Source organism: Stigmatopora argus, chromosome 5 (genome assembly GCF_051989625.1).
Source record: "Stigmatopora argus isolate UIUO_Sarg chromosome 5, RoL_Sarg_1.0, whole genome shotgun sequence".
Lineage (NCBI taxonomy): Eukaryota > Metazoa > Chordata > Actinopteri > Syngnathiformes > Syngnathidae > Stigmatopora > Stigmatopora argus.
Window position 1 is genome coordinate 17,388,405 of NC_135391.1, and position 23,135 is coordinate 17,411,539.

At 40.5% G+C, this 23,135-nt stretch overlaps 1 protein-coding gene and 1 long non-coding RNA gene across 3 annotated transcripts; one reads left to right on the forward strand and one right to left on the reverse strand.

Moving 5' to 3' along the window:
• Positions 1-33: 33 nt before the first annotated feature.
• On the reverse strand, positions 34-22,094 carry ppef2a (protein phosphatase with EF-hand domain 2a). Its single transcript, XM_077601023.1, has 18 exons — positions 21,914-22,094; positions 20,075-20,134; positions 19,930-19,938; positions 18,454-18,581; positions 17,087-17,141; positions 16,835-17,010; positions 14,983-15,097; positions 14,860-14,906; positions 13,681-13,847; positions 13,574-13,610; positions 12,151-12,300; positions 11,749-12,081; positions 6,089-6,274; positions 5,866-6,008; positions 4,461-4,567; positions 4,224-4,390; positions 1,814-1,901; positions 34-1,584 (listed from the first exon to the last, which is right to left on the reverse strand). Exons 2-18 carry the CDS (start codon positions 20,124-20,126, stop codon positions 1,331-1,333), a joined length of 2,214 nt encoding a protein of 737 aa, XP_077457149.1. The 5' UTR covers positions 20,127-20,134; positions 21,914-22,094; the 3' UTR covers positions 34-1,330.
• LOC144074539 (uncharacterized) lies at positions 13,453-18,271 on the forward strand. Of its 2 annotated transcripts, XR_013300320.1 has the most exons (4): positions 13,453-13,817; positions 14,830-14,941; positions 15,012-15,084; positions 16,808-18,271. It is a non-coding gene; the product is annotated as an uncharacterized LOC144074539 (long non-coding RNA). The 2 variants fall into 2 exon arrangements; XR_013300319.1 differs by lacking the exon at positions 13,453-13,817 and having other exon boundaries at positions 14,689-14,941.
• Positions 22,095-23,135: the final 1,041 nt, after the last annotated feature.

Sequence of the window (23,135 nt, forward strand, 5' to 3'; positions counted from 1 at the left end):
CACAACACTAACTTCTGAATTCAGGAACTGAAAGAGAACTGAAAGACAATCTTTACTTTTGAAATGATTTCCAACGGAGGCTTTTTCACTTTCAATAAATCATTTAGATATGACATCCGCGCGTTAACAGTCATGCGCCCAATTGTATTATTTCGGTATCATTATCTGTTCATGTCTGATGGCTGCGATCATCTTCTACCAGTGGTGGAATTATATTTAAATCCCAGTTAGAACTTTTGTTAATATTTTTCGTCTTCAAAAGATGGCTGCCATTCAAGCTTGATGAACACAGAAAGAGAAATAGCAATGAAGGCCTGATGAAATGAAAGTCAGCTCCCAGTTTACAAAACAAGTCAAGAGCTGCACATTTGCTTTCTGCCTGCTCAGGTCTTCACAAGCATAATGCACATTTTTCCGACCTTGACCACACCCTAAATTATGACAACCATAATTTATAAGCCACCTGATGGGTGGTTGTTCCGCCTAACTTCAGTGCAGGTACTATGGGTTCAATTCCCACTCTGCGATTGGCTGGCAACCAATTCGGGGTGTCCTCCGGCCTGTCGTAGGCTGGAATAGCCTCCAGCACCCCGCTTGTGAGGATAAGCAGTATGGAAAATGAATGATTATCAATGAAATGTTTCCAATGGTGCAGTGGTTCTTCCCCCTGACTGTAGTGTGGGCACTCTGGGTTCGATCCCCACTAGGTGGCAGATTGTGAGCGTGAGTGGTTGTCTGTCTCTTTGTGTGCCCTACCACTAACCTGCGACCAGTCTAGGGTGTAGTCTGCCTTCCACCCGAAATCAGCTAGGACAGGCTCCAGCAGCCCCAGCAACCCTTACAAGGATGTGCGGTACAGAATGTGAATAAATGTTTCCATTGGCCAATAAAATAGGTTTGAGGACCCCAAAATAAATTCAACAATGTCATATTTTGTCCCTTCAGCTTATGGAGAGGCACTGTTTAAGTGACTAGCTCAGGGGTGGGCAAACTATTCCCACCATTTCATTCCAACCCATTAAAAGGACACCTTTTCACCACCAATCTGGTTTCTTAGAACAAGTGCAATCAGTGGATTGCAGTCAGGTGCTTCTTGTTTTCTGCAGAAATCTCATTGGTCAAAGTGTCTGTGCTGGATCGGTTGGAACAAAAACCTGCACCCACAGCGGACCGGTTTGCCCACCCCTGGAATAGCTCCATTTAGTTTTTTTTATGTAGGCTGAACTCAAGGTTCTTGTGTTTGCCAAATTCCATGAAGTTGTCATAATTTCCTGCAAGACCCACTCCCCAAAACCCCCTTTCCCTCCCAAAGGTGGATGAAGTGAGGTGTTCAAACGTGTTGGTCTTCCTCATAGATGGCGAGGTCAGGCGCAGTGGCCATGAACATGCTGCGCCCCCTCTCCAGCCGACTCTTCTTGTCCGTCAGGCGGAAGGCTTCCATGAACTCGTCAATGTCAATGGCGCCGTCGCGATTGCTGTCGATGGTCTCTGCCAGCTCTGAGATGGCCTCGTCCGTGATCTCCATCTTCAAGTATGCACTCAGCAGCTTCCACGTCTGGCGGAAGTCCGACGGCGAGATGAAGCCTGAAAGAAAAACAAACAAACGCCGCGCATTGCTTTGGACGTGCTGGAGGCAAAACGCAGTAGATCAGTGGGTTAATCGCCCTCTTAAACGGGAGGATTCCAGAGGACGTCACAAGCGGATTAGTGCAAGGCACGTTGGCACACGCACGCAAATATCCTGGGACACGCTACGCAATGATGTCACCACGCAGAAGTAAATGAGGAAGGAGGATGTAAATTGGAGACAGACCTGAGTTATCCGTGTCCACGATGCGGAAGATGGTCTCCAAAGTGGACCGATGGCGGTACAAGGTCTCCAGCAGACACTGGTCAATATGCTTCAAGAAGAAGAAGAGAGAGAGACTGTATTTACATTCAATCCATGTGTCATGGCATATCACTTTAGCATTATTTAGAGACAATATATCCATTTGGTGGTATGTTGTGATACTTTGTGTGTCATTGGATTATTGATATGCTTCGTTTTAAAAAGGTGCTGTAAGATAAGATTGTAAGATAAAATGACAAAGTCGCTTGGCAATTGCTTGTTCATATTGTATCAGTTTTTGTAAGTATAGAAACATCGATGTCATAAGAAACTTGCCCCGAGTTTGGTCGTTGTCATGGAGACTTGACACTGACTAACCGGACTTTGCCCAGAGTTTGGTCGTTGTCATAGAAACCATACTATGCCCTGTTTTCCTATATACAGAATGACCCACTGTTCATTCAGAGAGAGTTGCAAGTACAACAGACTGTGAGCGTGTTCACAGCTGTTAGAGCTCTCTCCCTCCATCCTGCAGTCCGGTAATAAACCTATTTCCTTTAAATTGATCTCACTCTTTCTTAACCTGTTCCTGAAGTTGTGTTTTCAGATCTATCAGGTGCCACAGTTTAAAAAAAAAAAGTAACCAGCTGGTTACCAGCAAATTTTCGGTTCACTATATTTGTTGACTTCCACTGACGGCGATAGACATCCAATCCATTTGAAATGAGAGGGCAGGCAGCGAATCAACCAATGTTCATGAACTTCCACTCGAACACCATGCTTCTAGATTGTAATCAGTCACTAAATATAAATGAAAATGAAAAAATGTGTATAAAATACTAAACAAATAAATGTTTAAAGTAATACATCAAAATTTAATTAATTTAATCAATAATACCAATAGCCATGGGTGGCCCGGCAGATGAGTGGTAAGCACGTTGGCCTCACAGTGGGAGACCTGGGTTCAAATTCAGGTCAGTCCTCCTGTGTGGAGTTTGCATGTTCTCCCCGGGCCTGAGTGGATTTTCTCCGGGTACTCCGGTTTCCTCCCACATTCCAAAGACATGCATGGTAGGCTGATTGGACACTCTAAATTGCCCCTACGTAGGAGTGTGAGCGTGAAATGGTTGTTCGTCTCCTTGTGCCCTGCGATTGGCTGGCCACCAATTCAGAGTGTCCCCTGCCTCTACTCCGAAGTCAGCTGGGATTGGCTCCAGCATCCCCACCACCCTAGTGAGGATAAAGCGGTTCAGCAAATGAGATGAGGCTAATAGCCACCTGATGGTATTGGGCAGGGGTCGCCAAACTTTTCCTCAAAGGAGAAAGCAGTGGGTGCAGGTTTTTGTTCCAACTAATCCAGCACAGACAGTTTGACCAATAAGGTTTCTTCAGAAACCAGGAGCACTTGACGGCATTCAACTGATTACACTTTTAAGACACCAGATTGGTAAAAATGTATCCTCTTCTTCGGTTGAAATTAAAACCTGCACACACGGCGGCCCTTCAGGACTGGTTCGGATACCCGTGACGAAGGGGTTCACTCACTTGACTTTGGTGCAGGCCAGTGTGGGATAAATTCCCACTCAGTCAGTGGTGGTATGATTATGAGTGTGAAAGGTTGTCGGTCTCTGTGTGTCCTACAGCTGACTGGCAACCAGTCTCTAGTATTGTCTGCCTGTCGCTTGAAGTCAGCCAGAGTAAGCTCCAGGAACCCCCGCAACCCTTTTGAGGATGATGAATGATTGAATGAATATTACTTCTAATATTTTTGAAAATAGCAATAAATGCTGGAGCCCATCCAAGCCAACTATTGGTTGCCAGCCAATGACAGGGCACAAAAAGACAGACAACCATTCATACCAAGGGACAATTTAGACTGTCCGATCATCCTACCATGCATGTTTTTGGGATTTGGGAGGAAACTGGACTAACTCTAGAAAACCCACGCAAGCCCGGGGAGAACATGCAAACTCCACACAGGATGGCCCGGACCTGGGATCAAACTCTCAAACTCAGAACTGTTTGGCCAACACACTAACCACTCGATCACCAGGCGGCAGCTCTTTGATAAAATGAATAACAATATAACAAATGCAAATACACGTTGAAAATTGTTAAAAGAAATCAGAGATAACAATCCCTTAAAAAAATCTGGAAATAAATGAAAGTGATTGATTCCATTAACTAAATGCCTAGTGAAATAAATGCAAATTAATGTTAAATTTTAAAAAAAAGTAAATCAATGTACATGCAATTTTTTTAAATAAATATTGAAATAAATAAATGCTGATATATGTGCCATTGACCGTAATAGACGAGCAATAATATGGAGTGGATGTTTATCGCCGTCAGTGCCAGCCAATGGCTTAAGAAAGACAAAAATGGCGCTTACGTCAGCGTCGGCACCTTTGATGGCGAGCTCGTTGAACCACAGTTGGTAGTCGATGAGGGTGTCGTTGCCCTTGCTGCCCACCAGCTGCGACCGCATCATCCTCCATGGCAGATTGAGTCGCATCACACTCTCCACCGACGACGCCCAGTCCTTCACCGACACTTTACCTGACCGACACACACCGGACCTTGTCATGCCACTGGCACCACCAGGAAAGCCGAGCCCCATTTTTCTCACCCGTGGTGTCGGGGTCACAGCTCTTAAAGGCACAAAGGAGGTCTGACTTATGTGAAAACAGCTGCTCCCGAAGAACTTTGAGGGCCGAACGCTCCGTCTGCCCAGCGCTGCAATAAAAGATAGAGACATCTTAAGGTTGATAGATGCAGGAGAAACTATGAAAAAATAAAAATGAAATAAAAAGGGGATCATTATTGTGATATTCTGGACTTTGGAAAAGATTGATGTAGTTTTTCAGTTTGGTGGAAATAGATGCAAACAGGGCATCCCGGTGGGTTGAGTGGTTAGTGCGTCGGCCTCACAGCTCTGGGGTCCTGGGTTCAAATCCAGGTTGGTCTACCTGTGTGGAGTTTGCATGTTCTCCCCGGGCCCGCGTGGGTTTTCTCCGGGTACTGCAGTTTCCTCCCACATTCCCAAAACATGCATGGTAGGCTAATTGGACACTCTAAATTGCCCCTTGGTATGGGTGTGAGAGTGAATGGTTGTCTGTGTCCTCGTGCCCACCGATTTAGGGTGTCCCCTGCCTCTGGCCGTAAGTCAGCTGGGAGAGGCTCCAGCACCCCCCGCGAACCTAGTGAGGATAAAGCGGTTGGTAAAACCGCATATTTTAATGAATGATTCCCATAATATGATTAATTAAAGACTGTAATTGGTCATTTATTTTGATAAATCTGAATATTAATTTTGTCCAAAATAATCTTTTTGGTGATCGCATATGGAATCCAATGAATGTAGTAAGTCAGCGTAAATTGGGCCTGATCTGCGGACCAAAATGTGTCTCACAAGATCAGGCCTATTTATGGCAATAAATATGTAAAATGTCGCTAAAAGTGAAGTGACTGCTGTCCCTGGAAGGGTTCAAATGCTTTGGACATCTCTCGCCATCAACAAATTGATTGTGAACTAACCTCAATTTGGCATTGGAAGTGATATACATTTTTCTCTTAGAAAAGAAGTGACTTTTTTAAAATGTAGAAAAAAATAAAATTTAATTTAGGTCACTGTATTCCTCTCACATCCCCAAAACATGCATTATAGGCTAGTTGTTAAATTGCCCCTCGGCGAGCGTGAATGGTTGTCTGTCTTATTATGCCCTCCGATTGGCTGGTAATTCAGGGTGTCCCCCACCTGCTGCCCATGGTTGGCTGGCATAGACTCCTGACCCACTGTGACCCTTGTGAGGATAAGCGATACGGGAAATTAATGGGTAAAAAATTTTCACTGTAGTGTGAGCACTGTCCCTAAAACTTTTAGTAAAAGGGTTAAATCCTTAAGATTTTGGGAGCATACTCAATTTCACAGACTGACTGACGTTGACGAAAAAATGTTTTAGTAATTAAAAAAACTAAATACTTATATTTTTTAACATTTCTAGTCTATACAAACAAGATAAGATAATCAGTACGTTTGGCGGGCGGTGAGTTCTCTGGTCATGCTGGTGGCCTGGTACTGAACCACATAAGGCACGAGGTCAGGTCCCAGTTTCACGTAGGCCCCTCGGTTGCTCCCCAAGTCATAGTAATTGGAGGCCGAGAAGAGGGTCAACACCTCGGGTCAAACCGTAGAAGCGTGTGACGTTTTCTGTCCGTCCATTCGAGGGCGCGAATGAAATGCATCGAGGTGCTTACCTTGCGGTTGTGGCAAAATTCATAGCCATCCTGTTTGCACTCGTGAGAGCGTACAATGAGCTGCAGGTTGTGTTTGGTCAGGAAGTCCTCGGTGATGTCGGGACCCCAGTAGCATCCGCCGCCCCTCAGCTCGTTGGGGATGCAGCCGTCCTGAGACATGGGGTCGCTCCAAAGCAGGTCGAGGATCTGTTGAAACAACTCAGTATGATGAGGGCACATTGGTCGATGCTTCACAAAATATCCTCTAGTCACTAGAGTCTAGTGGTATGCAAATTAAAAGTTTGGTTTATAAAACCGAACTCCAACATAATGCATTGACTCTCTATAGTAAGTGTGTCAAACTTTGACCCACAGTTCAATGAAATTATCATTGAATTGGGCTGTCAGGCTCTTTAACAAAAGAAATGGCTGAATGTTAAGACCAACCGTATGTACAGTTGAGGTCAAAAGTTTACATACACTTGTGAAGAACATAATGTCATGGCTCTCTTGAGTTTCCAGTTATTTCTACAACTCTGATTTTTCTCTGATAGAGTGATTGGAACAGATACTTCTTTGTCACAAAAAACATTCATGAAGTTTGGTTCTTTTATGACTTTATTATGGGTGAACAGAAAAGAGTGATCAAATCTGCTGGGTCAAAAATATACATACAGCAGTGCTAATATTTGGTAACATGTCCCTTGGCCATTTTCACTTCAATTAGGCGCTTTTGGTAGCCATCCACAAGCTTCTAGCAAGCTTCTGGTTGACTCTTTGACCACTCCTCTTGACAGAATTGGTGAAGTCCAGTGTTCCCTCTAAGTTGCGCGCGTGCGCAATTGCGCACTACTCTCGTCTTCTCTGCGCAGCAGCAATCATATGGCGCGCAGTAAAAAAAAAAAATCTGATTTTTTTTTTTTTTTTTTTTTTTTTTTACCCCTTTCCCCATGATGGCGCCGTTTAAGCGGCAGCCAGTGGCAGTAGCTCTGTCCACTTATGTTTTTCGTGTTTTACAGCATGTTTTACATGAAAAATTAGAGGGAACATTGACATGCACCTGCTTGTGGCAGGTGTGATACTGGTGTGCCCATAGCAAACAATGATGATGTCGTGACCGGATGATTCGCCTAAAGACGTTTCGCCGACGGACGTTTGACAGACGGACAGGTCGCCGAATGGACGTTCCGCCGAACGTTCATTCGGCGACCTGCCCGTCTGTCAAACGTCCGTCGGCGAAACGTCTTTAGGCGAATCATCCGAGTACCGATGATGTCGCTCACACTGGTACTCGGTGCGCTCAGGGAGTTTGACTTTCTGCTCAGACCAACGAAAAATTAGAGGGAACATTGGTGAAGTACAGTTAAATTTGATGGCTTTCTGACATGGACTTGTTTCTTCAGCATTGACCTTAATTCTAGCCTGATTTAGCGATCCCATTACCACTTTTGATGTGTGTTTGGGGTCATTGTCCTGTTGGAACACCCAACTGCGCCCAAGACCCAATCTTCGGGCTGATGACTTTAGGTTATCTTGAAGAATTTGAAGGTAATCCTCCTTCTTCATTATCCCATTTACTCGCTGTAAAGCACCAATTCCATTGGCAGCAAACAGCCCCACAGCATAATACTACCACCACCGTGTTTGACGGTAGCCATGGTGTACTTGGGGTTAAAGGCCTCACCTTTTCTCCTCCAAACATATTGCTGGGCATTATGGCCAAACAGCTTGATTTTTGTTTCGTCTGACCACAGAACTTTCCTCCAGAAGGTCTTATCTTTGTCCATGTGATCAGCAGCTTCAGTCGAGCCTTAAGGTGCCGCTTTTGGAGCAAGGACTTCCTTCTTGCACGGCAGCCTCTCAGTCCATGGAGATGCAAAACACACTTGACTGTCGACACTGACACCTGTGTTCTCCAGCAGCTTCTAATTATTGGCAGATCTGCTTTTTGGTGATTCTCGGTTGAATCTTCACCCTCCTGACCAATTTCCTCTCAGCAGTAGGTGATAGCTTGCGTTTTCTTCCTGATCGAGGCAGTGACAAAACAGTGCCACGTACTTTATACTTACAAACAATTGTTTGCACTGTTGCTCTTGGGACCTACAGCTGCTTCGAAATGGCTCCTAGTGACCTACCTGACTTGTTCAAGTCAAGGATTCGCTTTTTCAGATCCATGCTGAGCTCCTTTGACTTTCCCATTGTAGCGTTTTTGGGCGTCTGCATCCAATAAGCCCTATTTAAATGGCCTCAGAGAAGTCACCAGCTGTAGTCACTCATAATCACTCACAAGCAGTTAAGAGGCCATGCTATGAAGCTTATTTCACTGACACAACTTTCTAAGTCACCCAAATTGCTAATTCATGTTGCTGTATGTATATTTTTGACCCAGCAGATTTGATCACTTTTTGGGTTAACCCATAATAAAGTCATAAAAGAAACAAACTTCATGACAAAGAAGTATCTGTTCCAATCACTCTATCAGAGAAAAATCAGAGTTGTAGAAATAACTGGAAACTCAAGAGAGCATGACATTATGTTCTTCACAAGTGTATGTAAACCTTTGACCACAACTGTATAAATGTACATCTGTGTATGCATATTTATATATGTATATATAGGTATGTATATACGTATATATTTATATATATATATATATATACACATATATATGTATATATACATGTATGTATATATATGTATGTATATATATGTATATATGTGTATATATATATGTATATGTATGTATGTATATATATGTATGTGTATATATATATACACATATACATATATAGACATACACATATATACATACATATGTATGTATATATATACATATATATATATGTGTATGTATATATAGGTATGTTTATACGTATATATATACACACATATATATATATATGTATATATACATGCATGTATATATAGGTATGTATATATGTATATATATACACATATATATATATGTATATATAGGTATGTATATACGTATATATATACACATATATATGTATATATACATGTATGTATATATATGTATGTATATATGTATGTATATATACATATATGTATATATATGTATGTATATGTGTATGTATACATGTATGTATGTATATATATATGTATATATATGTGTATGTATATATGTATGCATAAATATATATATATATATATGTATGTGTATATATATGTATATATATATGTGTATATATACATATATATATATATATACATATATATACACATATATATATATATATATATATATATATATATATGTACATACATACATATATATATATATATATATATATATATATATATATATATATATGTATACATTTTTACACAAAAAATTCCAGCATTCAGCCAAAGCACCTTCTCTATCTGTGCCGCACATACCAGGAACTCAATACCAATTAACATGCATGAACTCCCGTCTCGGAACCTCTTCACCAATCATCTTAAAACCTAGCTTTTAGAGTCAAAATTGCGATCACAACGCTGTCTAAAACTGTGCTATATGTGTATGTGTGTCTAGTATGTATCATCGTTTATCTTCAACCTACACAAGGGACTAAAAGATGGAAATTAGCCCTGGCTACAATCTTACCTATTTTTATGTATGTTCATTAACATGAATATAAATATGTTCATTAATATGTGCTGTCCCCTTATTAAATAAATGTTTGTTGTTATGATTTTTTTATATGAGAACCTGCATCTCTACATTCTTATTTATTATTACTATTGTTGTTTTGTCATTATATCATGATTATTAGTATAGTATTGTTTTGCTACTATTATTACCTTTTTTCCACAAATAAAAAGCATAACTCAACTGATAATATGATATGCCATAAAATACTGAGTTGGGTCCCATTCTGTACATTTTGGATCGTTTACTGTTGATTTTGAGGCATTTCTAAATCACCTCCTGTTGATTGGTTACTTACTCCCTGTTGATTTGGAAGGCATTTCCAGGTCACTTTTAATTTTGGTCACTTATATGTCACTTTTTGTTGTTTAATAGCCAATGAGTTAATATTGGCTCTAATGGTGATAGTATACGTACAAGTGTTACTTGCTGTAAAAAAAAAATCAACTACAGCATTTCCACAGTTGAAAAACATCGGAAAAGCCTCAGACTGTCAGACTGGAGAGTAAAAAATTCCAATAGTATTTGTTTATGTCCTTTCTGTCCTTGCCGAAGGCTCTCTCTGACAGCATCGTCGTGTCCGCCCAGCTCAGGTGTGCTTGCCTGAACCCGAACCAGATCAGACGGTACGTAGAGCTGCGACTTAAGGTGATGACGGGGAGTTGGAAAAGAAGATTGAGGCGGGCCGGGGGGATTAATGACGCGTGGATTAGCGCATCTGAAAGCCAAGATGTGCAGCCAGCCTGGCGTCGTTGATCCTGAGTGTTGATTACTGACTGCCAGGCTGTTAAACTACCACCATCGGCGCCAAGATCGACTCATTAGCTGGCATTGACGACGGGACAATAAATGAAAGTTCATTTGCGCTCTCCCAGCCTGAATGGATTGGGAGTCTAGCACTGTCAATGGCAAGCAATGATATAGTATAGGTGCTTTGAAACACTGGTACTTTAAAATGAAAACATATTTCTGCCACAAATCCATCCAAAATGTAACAGAGAAGGCTTCAGAAAACTATTGTCTATTTAGAGTCGTCCTTCTTTAGTTGCCTATTCAAACAAACTCCAAACAGAAAGCAATGCCACTAGTAGACTGAGCTGCAAAGTTTTGCAGTTTGCTTGCACAATTTCCATAGACACGCTATTCTCTTCAACATGGACCAGCTGGCGCAGAGGGAAAGGCATGATCATCAATTATAATGAGACGTCAAAATTAGAATTCCTGAAAAAAGTGGATGTTCCCTGATGCTTTTTTTGCATTTAATAACTATGAAATGGTGAAAACTGGGTAAAATCCAAATGTATCTATATTACATTGATGCAGACATTTTCATTTTTCAACATGCTCCGTATTTCATCACATCTCATTTTTTGAACCGCTTTAACCTCACTAGGGTCACAGAGGGTGCTGGAGCCTATCCCAGCTGACTTTGGGCCAGAGGCGGGGGACACCCTGAATTGGTGGTCAGCCAATCGCAGGGCACAAGGAGACAAACAACCATTCACGCTCACACTGATACCGAGGGGCAATTTAGAGTGTCCAATCAGCCTACCATGCATGTCTTTGGAATGTGGGAGGAAACCGGAATACCCAGAGAAAACCCACGCAGGCCCGGGAAGAACATGCAAACTCCACTCCACACAGGTGGACCGACCTGGATTTGAACCCAGGTCTTCCACTGTGAGGTCAACGCGCCAACCACTCAGCCATATATATGGGCGACCTGGTGGACAAGTGGTGAGTGCGTTGGTCTCACAGTTCTGTGTTGAAGGGTTAAAACCCAGGTTTGGACAGGCTAGGCTGGTTGAACATTCAAATCTGCCTCTTGGTATGAGTGTGAGGATGAATGGCTGTCACCAATTCAGGGTGTCCCCTACCTGGTGCCCTTAGTTTGCTGGGATAGGGAGAGTATATATGGGGGCACAGCGTTCAAGTCCACCTCACAGTTTTTAGATCGAGAATTAAACCTTTTATTTTGAGAAGCACTGCAATGATAAGTTTAAAAATGTTATTGGTCACTTACCTGCTTCCACTCTTCTTTGGAATTGTCACTGACGACTGATTCAAAGGACTCCCGGGCTTCTTTTTCAGCTTTTAAATTGTCCAAGCGAAGCAGCATGGCTCTCTGCTGACAGAGTTTGAGCTCATCTTCCACGTTAATCTTCACCCGATTGGAAAAGTCCTGCAGCGAGCGATTGTGAAAGCTGTTGCGGCTGCCCAACGGTTTGGGACACGTAAACGAAGCCCGGCGTTGGAAGAGCCTCTGATTGGACCAGTCTTCGCCCATGTCAGAGTCAATGGACGTCCTGGCGGAGCTTTGGTACTTCTTCTTGGGAGGCCTCAGAGCTGAAACGTACTGGATGGAAAGCGGGCAGAAGATTTGGGGTCTCCGGGGAAAAAAAGGCAGGGACAACGGATCACTCACTGTGTGACGGTCCACTCGAGCCAGCAAAGCGAGGTCAGTCGTGTTCGAAATGCCTCCGTGCAGGACCAGGACTTTCTGGTCAATCACCGCCGCCAGTGGCAACCAGCTGAAGATCTTCTGAAGAAGCTTCAGGATCCGTTTACCGTGCATCTGCAGGAAAGAAATAATCTATATTTTTAGCTTTTTGACCTGTCTTTCAATACCAACCTTTTGGGCTAAATGGCCTAAAATTAAAACCTCTCATTTTTTCCACCAAATACTTAAGATTAAAGTGTTAAAATCATGCACCCTTACGTAATATTCACAGATTAAAGTCCAAATCACTGCATCACATAAATATACAAAATACTACTACTTTACCCTTGTAACAATTTCACATAATACTTTGAGGATAAAAGTGTAATATTACATAACTTTACAGAATATTATAAGATTAAAGTCGTAATATTATAGCCATGCAGCATACATTCCATACATGAAGGTATTATTTTCATAGTATTATGTTAAATTGCTTTAACATATTATCACATATATTATCTAATATTTCAAGAATGGACTTGTAATATTACATACATTCATGTAAAATTAGATTAAAATCATAATCTTATGAAATTTTAGTATTACAAGGTTAGTGGTAATATTACCTTTAGCCGTGGCACATCCATACATAACGCTATGCAATATTACCACTTTAATCATGTAACATTACGATACTAAAGTCATAACATTACATTTTACCGTGCTTCATCCAGAGATTAAGGTAAGAAATATGATATGTTTATTCTTGTAACACTACGTTGTTATAATGTTACACCATATTAAGCCCGTAAAATTATGACTTTTCTCTCATAGCCATTTTTTCCCCTTTAGTTTTTGTAGCCCGAATACTCTGTCATAAATCTATTGAATAACGTTTTGCTTAATTTCATTTTGGGCAAACAACAACAACCGTAACACTCAATAAACTTAACGCCCAATCTTATATAGAATCAATTTGATCAATTTTAAGTTCTGGTGAAATAAGATCCACAAAATGTGATATGATTTCTGTAATAACTTTGCAGGTTATATAACTGTTAATATATCCATAACAGTAATAGACGGCGGAGCCCAGGGTAAAACACGTGTAGCTCTTTATTGCCTACTCTCCAACTCACACACACACACAAACCGGACACACAACACTACTACTTCCGGGTTACGCTGTGCTACCCCACGGCTCCAGGGGCGTGGTTAAACACTCTTCCATAACCCGAGGCAACTATCATTATCAATATATTACAATTTCCATACGGGCTGAGTCACCACATCAACTCAAACGCCCTGTGGGTTTTCAAAGTGAAGGGCCTTTAATCCTCTTAGGCGGTGAGCGGCAGCCATGTGTCAGTCACAAATAGAAAGGATGACAAATGAGAGGACCCACCTTGTATTTGGTCAGCACTTCTTTGGTGAAGCCATACCTGCCATAATCGGGAAATACACAAAATGTTTCCCGTCGTCCTCACAGGGGAGCGGAGACGTTCGTCTTACCTCAGGTTAATGATGTGGTCTTCGTGGTTGCCTCGGTTCAGGTGCACCTCGGTGGGATAGACCAGCAGGAAGGAGAAGAGGATGAGGAGTATCTCGATGGAGTCCTTGCCTCGATCCACAAAGTCTCCGTTGAATACGTAGGGCTTCTCTAGCGATGGTGGTCCGTTCTGTCGGAAAACGACTTTCAAAAAATTAAAGATCTCTCTCTCTCATCTCATTTTCTGAACCTCTTTATCCTCATTAGGGTCGCGGGGGGTGCTGGAGCCAATCCCAGCTGTCTCCGGGTCACACCCTGAATTGGTGGCCAGCCAATCGCAGGGCACAATGAGACAAACAACCATTCACGCTCACATTCATACCTAGGGGCAATTTACAGTGTCCAATCAGCCGACCATGCATGTTTTCGAATGTGGGAGGAAACCCACGCAGGCCCGGGGAGAACATGCAAACTCCACACAGATGGATATGACCTGGATTTGAACCCAGGACCCCAGAGCTGTGAGGCCGACATTCTAACCACTCGCTCCACCGGGCCGCCAAAATCAAACAAACGCCCATTCGTCTTTCCCAGTCAAAACAGATTGTACGTCTAGCACTGTCAATCAATGGAAGACAGTGAGTTACTAAGCCTGCGAGCCGGAAATGCCTTAAAATAAATTGAACCCCCTGACCAACAAATCCTAAAACCACGAACAATCTTGAAAAAAATTAAAAACTGCAAAAATGTGAAATGTTCATGTCACGTCCACCTGTGTGGAGTTTGCATGTTCTTCTCGGGCCTGCGTGGGTTTACTCCGGGTACTTCGGTTACCTCCGAAATTCCAAAAACATGCATGGTAGGCTGATTGGACACTCTAAATTGCCCCTCGGTGTGGGTGTGAGTGTGTATGGTTGTCCGTCTCCTCATGCCCTGCTATCGATCAGCTGGCCACCGATTCATGGTGTCCCCCGCCTATGGCCCGGAGACAGCTGGGATAGGCTCCAGCGACCCTAATGAGGAAAAAGCGGTTCATAAAATGAGATGAGAATGCGCTGAAATCTGAAACCACTCAGCCGCCGGGCCGCCCATCATTTGATGCAAAGTAGTAACTGCACGATGCACGATTTTCGTAGGATGTTGTTTGTCGCAATTTTGCAACTTTGTTGCAGGCTTCGGATTCCCTCAAACTGTTACTTTACCTTATAAAAAATCAACAGAAGATCTTCCAGCTGTCCGTGCAAATCGCCTATAAAAACATCCGGAAACAACACATGGACATTGGTGAGGATATACTCGTAGGGTGCGTTCAGTAAAAAGCTTACCGCAAATTGTGATTTCTTTGCTGTGGCAGGTGGAGATGCGGCTAATGTTGGGCAACATGCGCAGCAGCTTCCATGTTTCCAGGAGGAGCTGCAGCACGTAGCGTGAGTGCAGCTGCTGCTAGCGGAGACATAATGTTAGACAATGTCCTGCAAGCGTCTTTGACAGTTAAAAATGGCCACAAGTTGACGCCGTCATTGCTACTTAAGCCGGAATAGGGCACCCATTGAACTCATTGGCTGCCAATCCAATTTGAGACGTGGTCTAGTGCTATCAATGGCATTGAAACATGAGCATTCGCCGTAGGAACGTCAGGCAATAAGTTAAACATTATGAACTGAAGTGTGTTATGTACTGAGTACTACTACCGTATATTTCTGATTATAAATCGCAGTTTTTTTCATAGTTTGGCCGTGGGTGCGTCTTATACGCTGGTGCGACTTATGTGTGAAATTATTAACTCATTATTATATCATTTCACATGCTATTTTCCCACTTATTTATTTATATATTTATTAATAATTTATTTATGTATTTAAGAATTTATTCATTTATTTATTTATTTATTTAATAATTTATTCATTTATTTATTTATTTAATAATTTATTCATTTATTTATTTATTTAATAATTTATTCATTTATTTATTTATTTAATAATTTATTCATTTATTTATTTATTTAATAAATTATTCATGTATTAATTAATTAATTAGTGTATTAATGTATTTATGTATTTATTAACTTATTTATTATGTATTTATTTATGTCTAAAATGTCTTTTCCTGTGCCTGTATTCTCACCCTCTTGCTACTGTGACAATGAAATTTCCCGAATACGGGATGAATAAAGTTATCTAATCTAATATAATCTAAACCGCAAGAGGGCGCTCTAGGCCTGTGATGATAATTTCAACCAGTAATTTATAAAAACAACTGAGAATGGCTGAACAAAAATAGCACTGAAAAGAAAATCATAGTGAAATAGTGAAATATGCAGTTGAAAACGGTAATCGAGCAGCAGAAAGAAAGTTTGGAGTTAGCAAGAAACTTGTTAGGGACTGGCGAAAAGCGGAGGTTACTCTTACTGAAATGAAGAAAACAAAAAAAGCTAATCGCGTCTACCTCCCGAGTTGGGGAAGTTGTTTAAAAGTGGAGGATGGTTATTTCAGGTTTATTTTAGTGATTTGGAGTGAAACTGATAGTTTGGTAAACTTGTTAGCATGCTCTTTATGCTAGAGTTATCTGAAAAACTTTTAATATGTTACGTCATTACTGACATTACCAGGCATGTCAGTCATGTATCGTTAGTATAACATACACCTATTCAGGCTGTTGTTTTCTATTTTATTTTAATTTTAAATTGTGTTTCAAAATGACATGTTTTTGGTGTTGGATTTTATCAAATAAATTTCCCCCAAAAAATGCGACTTATACTCCAGTGCGACTTATATATGTTTTTTCCTTCTTAATTATGCATTTTTTGGCTGGTGCGACTTATTCTCAGGTGCGACTTATAGTCCAGAAAATACGGTAGTCACAACTATACTTTCGCTAGCGTTTAATCACAATTATGCCTTGACTCGCATTGCTCATAAATTTTTATTTGTATTATCACTCAAATTACGTATGTATCCATTCTTTTGTTTTACTTTTGCATTTTTAATTCTCCCCTAAATTGAAACATGCTCCGAATATTTAAATTAAAATTTTGCCTACTGGAAATGAGATACATACAGGAGTGAGATGTGAAATAAGGTGTATTTCTTCTTCAGGACTGGTTAAACGTATGTTGAGAATCTCAGCTTTTGTTTTGTTTCTACTTATCAGCAAAACCTCCAGAACTGAATCACGTACTTTCTTGTTCCTGAAGGCCTCCACCAGCTTGACGGCCTGCTCCATGCTCAGAGGGAAGCAAAGGTGAGGTCCAGAGTAGATCTCTGGCACCTGGATGTTCTTGTAGCAGAAGTAGCGCTCCCACTCGGCATCGCGACACACCTCGTTCTCTCGGAAGATGTGCGAGATCAGGTTTCCTGCATATAACCTCTTTTAGAAGGGTATGCTCTACTTATCTACCCGGGGGCCCAAAGCGAGAAGTATTAAGCTCACGTTCATTGCTTGAGGGTGTAAAGTTGTCCATCAGGTAGCCCAAGAAGTTATACAACTGCAAGGACAACAAGATGTTTTTTGTTTGTTTGTTTTGTTATTTTTTGGACAAAATTACCAGTAGGATCAATGACAATGCATTCTATTTAGTTTTAATTTTCCATTTTATGATCCTCCCACCCACATGCCTTGGAAATATTTTTTAAGATTCCTTTATGATATTTTCCTGGTTCCCCAAGCAATAGGAAGTGACACAATATCAATAAAAAGTGATCCGTCAAATCATCCAAATCAGCAGGAAATGACCTATCATCAATAGTGTCCCAAAGTATCCAACAATAAATAAAAAGTGACCCAAGATCAACACAAAAGTGATCGGGAGGTTCCCCACAATAAACAGCAAGTCATCTATGATCGATAGTTACAGAATATCAACACAAAGTGACCCATAAAGTCCCCCAAATCATATACGTACATTCATCAACTGGAAGTAAATTTCCCCAGAATCAAACAGGAAGTGACCCAGAACTGCCCACAATAAACAGGAAGTAAGCCAAGATCAGCAGGGAGTCATCTGGATTCCTCCTCACAGAAACTGACCCAAAATCAAAAGAAATTCGCCTGAATTCAGCTAACACAAACCCATTAATTAATAGATTGGTCCCAAAATTGCTCCATTCATCATTAGTGACTGTTAATTAGTGGTATGATTGATGAAGCTTTGAATTTAATTTAGTTCATCACAAGTAGCAAATAAGATAAACATTGTTCGACACTATTTCACGCCTTTGTTAACTTGGTTAGTGTGAGGGTTACTTGGTTTTGTTATGCTTTTTCCCCCTGGTGTCCTGTCTGAGTAATTGCCCATTGTGTTCAGCTGTCGTTCCCATTCCTCCGCCCCTGGTGTATTCCCTGCCTGCTCCCCGTGTGTTTCCCAGGTGTTCCTAATTGTCTTGTCAACACATGTCAGTCTATTTAAACCCCACTGATTGATATGTCATTCGTCGGATCGTCTGCTTTTGTTTATCCATGCCATGTTTCCACGTTACCTCGACCCATGTTTCATGTGCCTCGTTCCTCGCTTTCCCGTGACTCCCCTTGTCAGGTTTGGTCATGTGATTTGATTTCTAAGTCTTTGTTATTTTCTAAGATCCTGTCTAAGTTATTAAAGTTTTTGTTTGAGCACCATTTCGCTCGTCCTCGCCTGCTTCCCTGTGATTGGGTCCTAATTCCTCGTTACCTCGCCATGACGTATTGCCGAAAGACATAACAGTTAGAGATCCTTTCTTACAGCACTTTTTTTAAACACTAAATGTTGACTATTTTGTACATGCTATACCCATAAAAGACATTGTGTTGGCGGCTCTTACCTTAATCTGAGCTTGCTCTCCAGAGTACTCGATGGATTGAAAGATGTGCCAGGTGTACCTCCGCCTCATCTCCATGCGGGCAACATACTGACGGTACCACTGCTGGATCAGCAGGGCCGCCCTGATCGCTGCCGACACCAAATAACACCATCAGTTACCTTATTTTTTATTTCACTACAGATGTTTCTTTTGCAATTACACATTTAACTCATTGGCTGCCATTGAAAGCGCTAGACATGCATTCCATTTTGAGTGTGAGGGATGGATGAATTGAATGGTCATATAGCGCCGTCAATGACATTGAAACATGAGCAGTCATCAATATGCCACAGTATAACACACACAAGTAGTGCTGTAACCTAAAACTATCCAGTATATACAGAAACAGCACAGTCATAAACATATATTGCTTAAAAGTAAAGATATCTAATTGTCGACATAATTGTGACTCATGCTTTTGACTTTTAAAAGTGCTTATTCAGTTAGAATAATATCTAATTTTCTGAACCGTTTTATCCTCACTAGGGTCATGGGGGTGCTGGAGCCTATCCCAGCTGACTTCGGGCCAGAGGTGGGGGACACCCTGAATTGGTAGCCAGCCAATCGCATGGCACAAGGAGACAAACAACCATTTACGCCCACACTCATTGCTACGGGCAATTTAGAGCGTCAGCCTACCATGCATATCTTTGGAATGTGGGAAGAAACCGGAGTACCCGTAGAAAACCCACGCAGGCCCGGGGAGAACATGCAAACTCCACACAGGTGGACTGACCTGGATTTGAACCCAGGTCCCCCACTGTGAGGCCGACGAGCTAACCACTCATCTGCCGGGCCGCCAAGAACAATATCATAAATAATTAATTAATATTATATTGGAATACATTGTGTTTTCACAATGTGAGTTTAGAAGTGTTGCTATTTTCAGTTGTCTTGCATGCATTACTCACGTGTGGTTGGCAGCGGGTGACCATTGGCTAACTACTGAGTGGTGGATTAATGGTACTGCTGTGCCACATGGAATCAAATACGGTGCTATCTACTGGGCAAATGTGCATTGCAGGAGCAAATCTGTTTATGGCGATCATGAAAATCGCAACTATTACATCATTTTGGCGATATACGAACTGTCATATTGCACTGGCAGGAAGTGAATTAATTGATCAAATAAGGATCTACTTAAGAAAAATTGTATATCTTTGTCTGTCTTGCTCTTAACTCTTAACTTTAATTCACAAAATGAAAAATTTAATTTAATTTCAACATATAAATGCATATCGCATGACATATTAAGATATTTTGGGTTAAGACAAGCTTATACTACAAGTCATTTTTCTAAATTTGTCGGTAGGTCCCTTGTTGTATCGTAACTCCATTCAAAAATTGACATAATTGTGCAAAATAGTTATTAAATGACTGCTACAAAAAACAACAACAACAAGTGCTCTGACTGGAAAAGGGATAGATGAGGCTTACATGTGACACCTCCAAAGAGCAGAGTAGACAGGAAAAAGTAAAAAAAACATATATATATAAATGATATAGTAGTACACGTTGATTCATGATTCAAGTTGGTTCAATCCTATATTTTGGATGCACTTCCATAAACTCAAAAGCATACCTTTTACTGGGTGTTTTTGGAAGTGGTTGGTCTTGGTGACCCCACATCCCATGACTCTTCCTGAAACAACAACCACACAGCAAAGCATCAACATTACACTTAAAGGTGGCAATATCAAGCTAAGAGTTGCCTTTTGCTACTATATTCCTGGCAACAAGAAAAGAAAAGGCAAGGGACTTTCAATTTTCAGTCTCTTTGTATTTATAAACTACTATATTGTCAAAACATGGAATGATCCCATGCCTAAAATGAAGTGGGAGTGTCAAAATTGAACCAAGAGGGGTGGGGGGGAATAAATAAGTAAAATTGAACAAAAAAACATTAATAAAAATGAGGTCAAATTGGAAATAATCCTGAAATACAGAATAATAATTGAAATAAATCAATAACTAGAAGAGGACTTTCAAAAAGCGGCAGCATCACTATATCGCTGACCTCTGTGACCTTTGCTTTTGACTTCATGACCCCAAAATGTAATGATCTCTTACTTTTCATATCACAAACATATCCTTCAAGTTTCATAATAAACCTTTAATTTAATCTTACGTTATCGTGAAATCCTCTTTTTTAACTCCTGTGACCTTTAACCTTATGACTAACTAACATGACTACAAACATATCCTGCAAATTACATTATGATCCCATTATTCAGTCTTCAGTAATCTTGAAAGTTAACATGCAGACAACAGATATACAGATTCAAATTCATCACCTAAAAAGAAATAAACAAATCACACATTGAAATTAACTAAAGACAAAATGAATGTATTAAAAACATCTTGCCTTAATAACATCAACAACATCAATCTATAATACTATTTAATTACACATTCAATTATGTATTTATTGATGGAATTTATTGACTAAATTTAGACACTCCCCCATTCCCAACATATTTTCTTAAGGCATGTGGCATCCACATGTGGCTCGTTTCTGATCACAGGCTTTCAACATTACGCATTCAGCATCAGAGGGAGCGAGATTGTTTTAGACGCAAATTCCACGAAGGCTTAATCGCTTCCCGGCTGCCGATCAGTCGCCATGCACGACATTTTTCTTACAGAACTCAATTAATTCATTTTAAATTGTATAATCTTAACAATTAGATCATTTCAAAATGGCATTTCTTTTAGAAAAGGTAACCCTATCCACTTAACCCCACGGCTGATATTGATGGCAATATGGTGCTGGTTTAGAAACTTCAAATTCAATAAAAAAATAAAATAAAATAAAAATTCAATCTGACTAATATAAATATATATAAAAATGACTTGATTTTTCAATGTTCATAAAAGCAAAAAAAATGAATTAAAAAAATCTCATAATGATTCGTCAATTTACCTGTTCAAGATTTATCATCACAATAAATCAAACACAGTAGAATATATCAAAATACTAATAACAACTCCAGGTACTAACTAACTTATTTAATATTAATAAAATTACCTCCAAAATAATATGAAAAATAAAAGTAATTAAATGATAAAAGTATAATGATAAAAGTAATAAAACTAAAGCCAAAAAAACATGTTTTTAATACAACATGTATTTTTGATAGCATAGATCACAAGTATGGCTCATTTCTGTGGCCCGCATCAATTTCATATTTTTGCTCAAATGCCAAAACTAAACAGTTTATCCTACGTTTAAATATTCCAAGCATGATTTGTTCCTAATCCCTCCTTAAAAAAAAACTACAAGAGAAAAATGAATTAAAAATGAGTTTCCAACTCTAAAACCAAAACAAGTATCAATCAATTTATGTAAATGCTATCATACAGTACAATAAAAAGGCACCCTGGCATTGACAGATTTTTTAGAAATATGGATAAAACTTACGTGGTCTATCCAGTCACCATGTCCTGCCTGCATTAATTGTGATTCTTTTTTTTGTGCGTCATTCACCACAGTCCAAGTCATGTGAACAACTTGTAGGTTGCCATTTTAGAGGAGCAGGAAACCCGGTTAAGTTATAAGAAAGTGCGTTGTGCGTCCATCCACGCTCAAAGCCGCTTGTCTCTTGAATCTCTCACCACGTCGCAGGGGCCCAAGTGGATTAGCGACGCTAATTGCTTGATGAGACGAGACGGGCCGCTCGCACGAGACCGTAGCAAGTAAGCACAGGTGGCAAGAAGCAGGTCAGCAGTGGTATTTTTAAAAATATATATATAATTGGGTTTAGATCACTTTCAATAAAGAGGGCAAAGAACCATGTTATTTTTTTGTTAGCCTTGCGATATGGGAAATTATCCGATCGGTAGATTATTTATCATGGTATTCATTCTTTCATTTTCTGTACCGCTTTATCCTCATTAGGGTCGCGGGGGGTGCTGGAGCCAATCCCAGCTGTCTCCGGGCCAGAGGTGGGGGACACCCTGAATCGGTGGCCAGCCAATCGCAGGGCACAAGGAGACTAACAACCATTCACGCTCACACTCATACCAAGGGGCAATTTAGAGTGTCCAATCAGGCTACCATGCATGTTTTTGGAATGTGGGAGGAAACCAGAGTACCCAGAGAAAACCCACCCAGGCCTGGGGATAGCATGCAAACTCCACACAGGTAGACCGACCTGGGTTTGAACCCATGTCCCCCAATGCCCCCTGCTATGGATTAGTTCACGTGTCAAAGTGGCGGCCCGGGGGCCAAATCTGGCCCGCCGCATCATTTTGTGTGGCCCAGGAAAGTAAATCATGAGTGCCGACTTTCTGTTTTAGGATCAAATTAAAATGAAGAGTATAGATGTATATTAAATTTCCTGATTTTCCCCCTTTGAAATCAATAATTGTAATTTTTTAATCCATTTGTTCTATGTTTTTAGTTCAAAAATCATTTTGTAAAATCTAAAAATATATTTTAAAAAAGCTAAAATAAACATTGTTTTAGATCTATAAAAAACTGAATATTCAGAGCTTTTAATCCAGTTCTTATAATCCATTTATATAAAAAAAATCTAAATATTATATCTAAAATGGTCCGGCCCACGTGAAATCGAGTTGACGTTAAAGCGGGCCGCGAACCAACCCGAGTCTGACACCCTTGGATTAGTTGTTAAATTTAT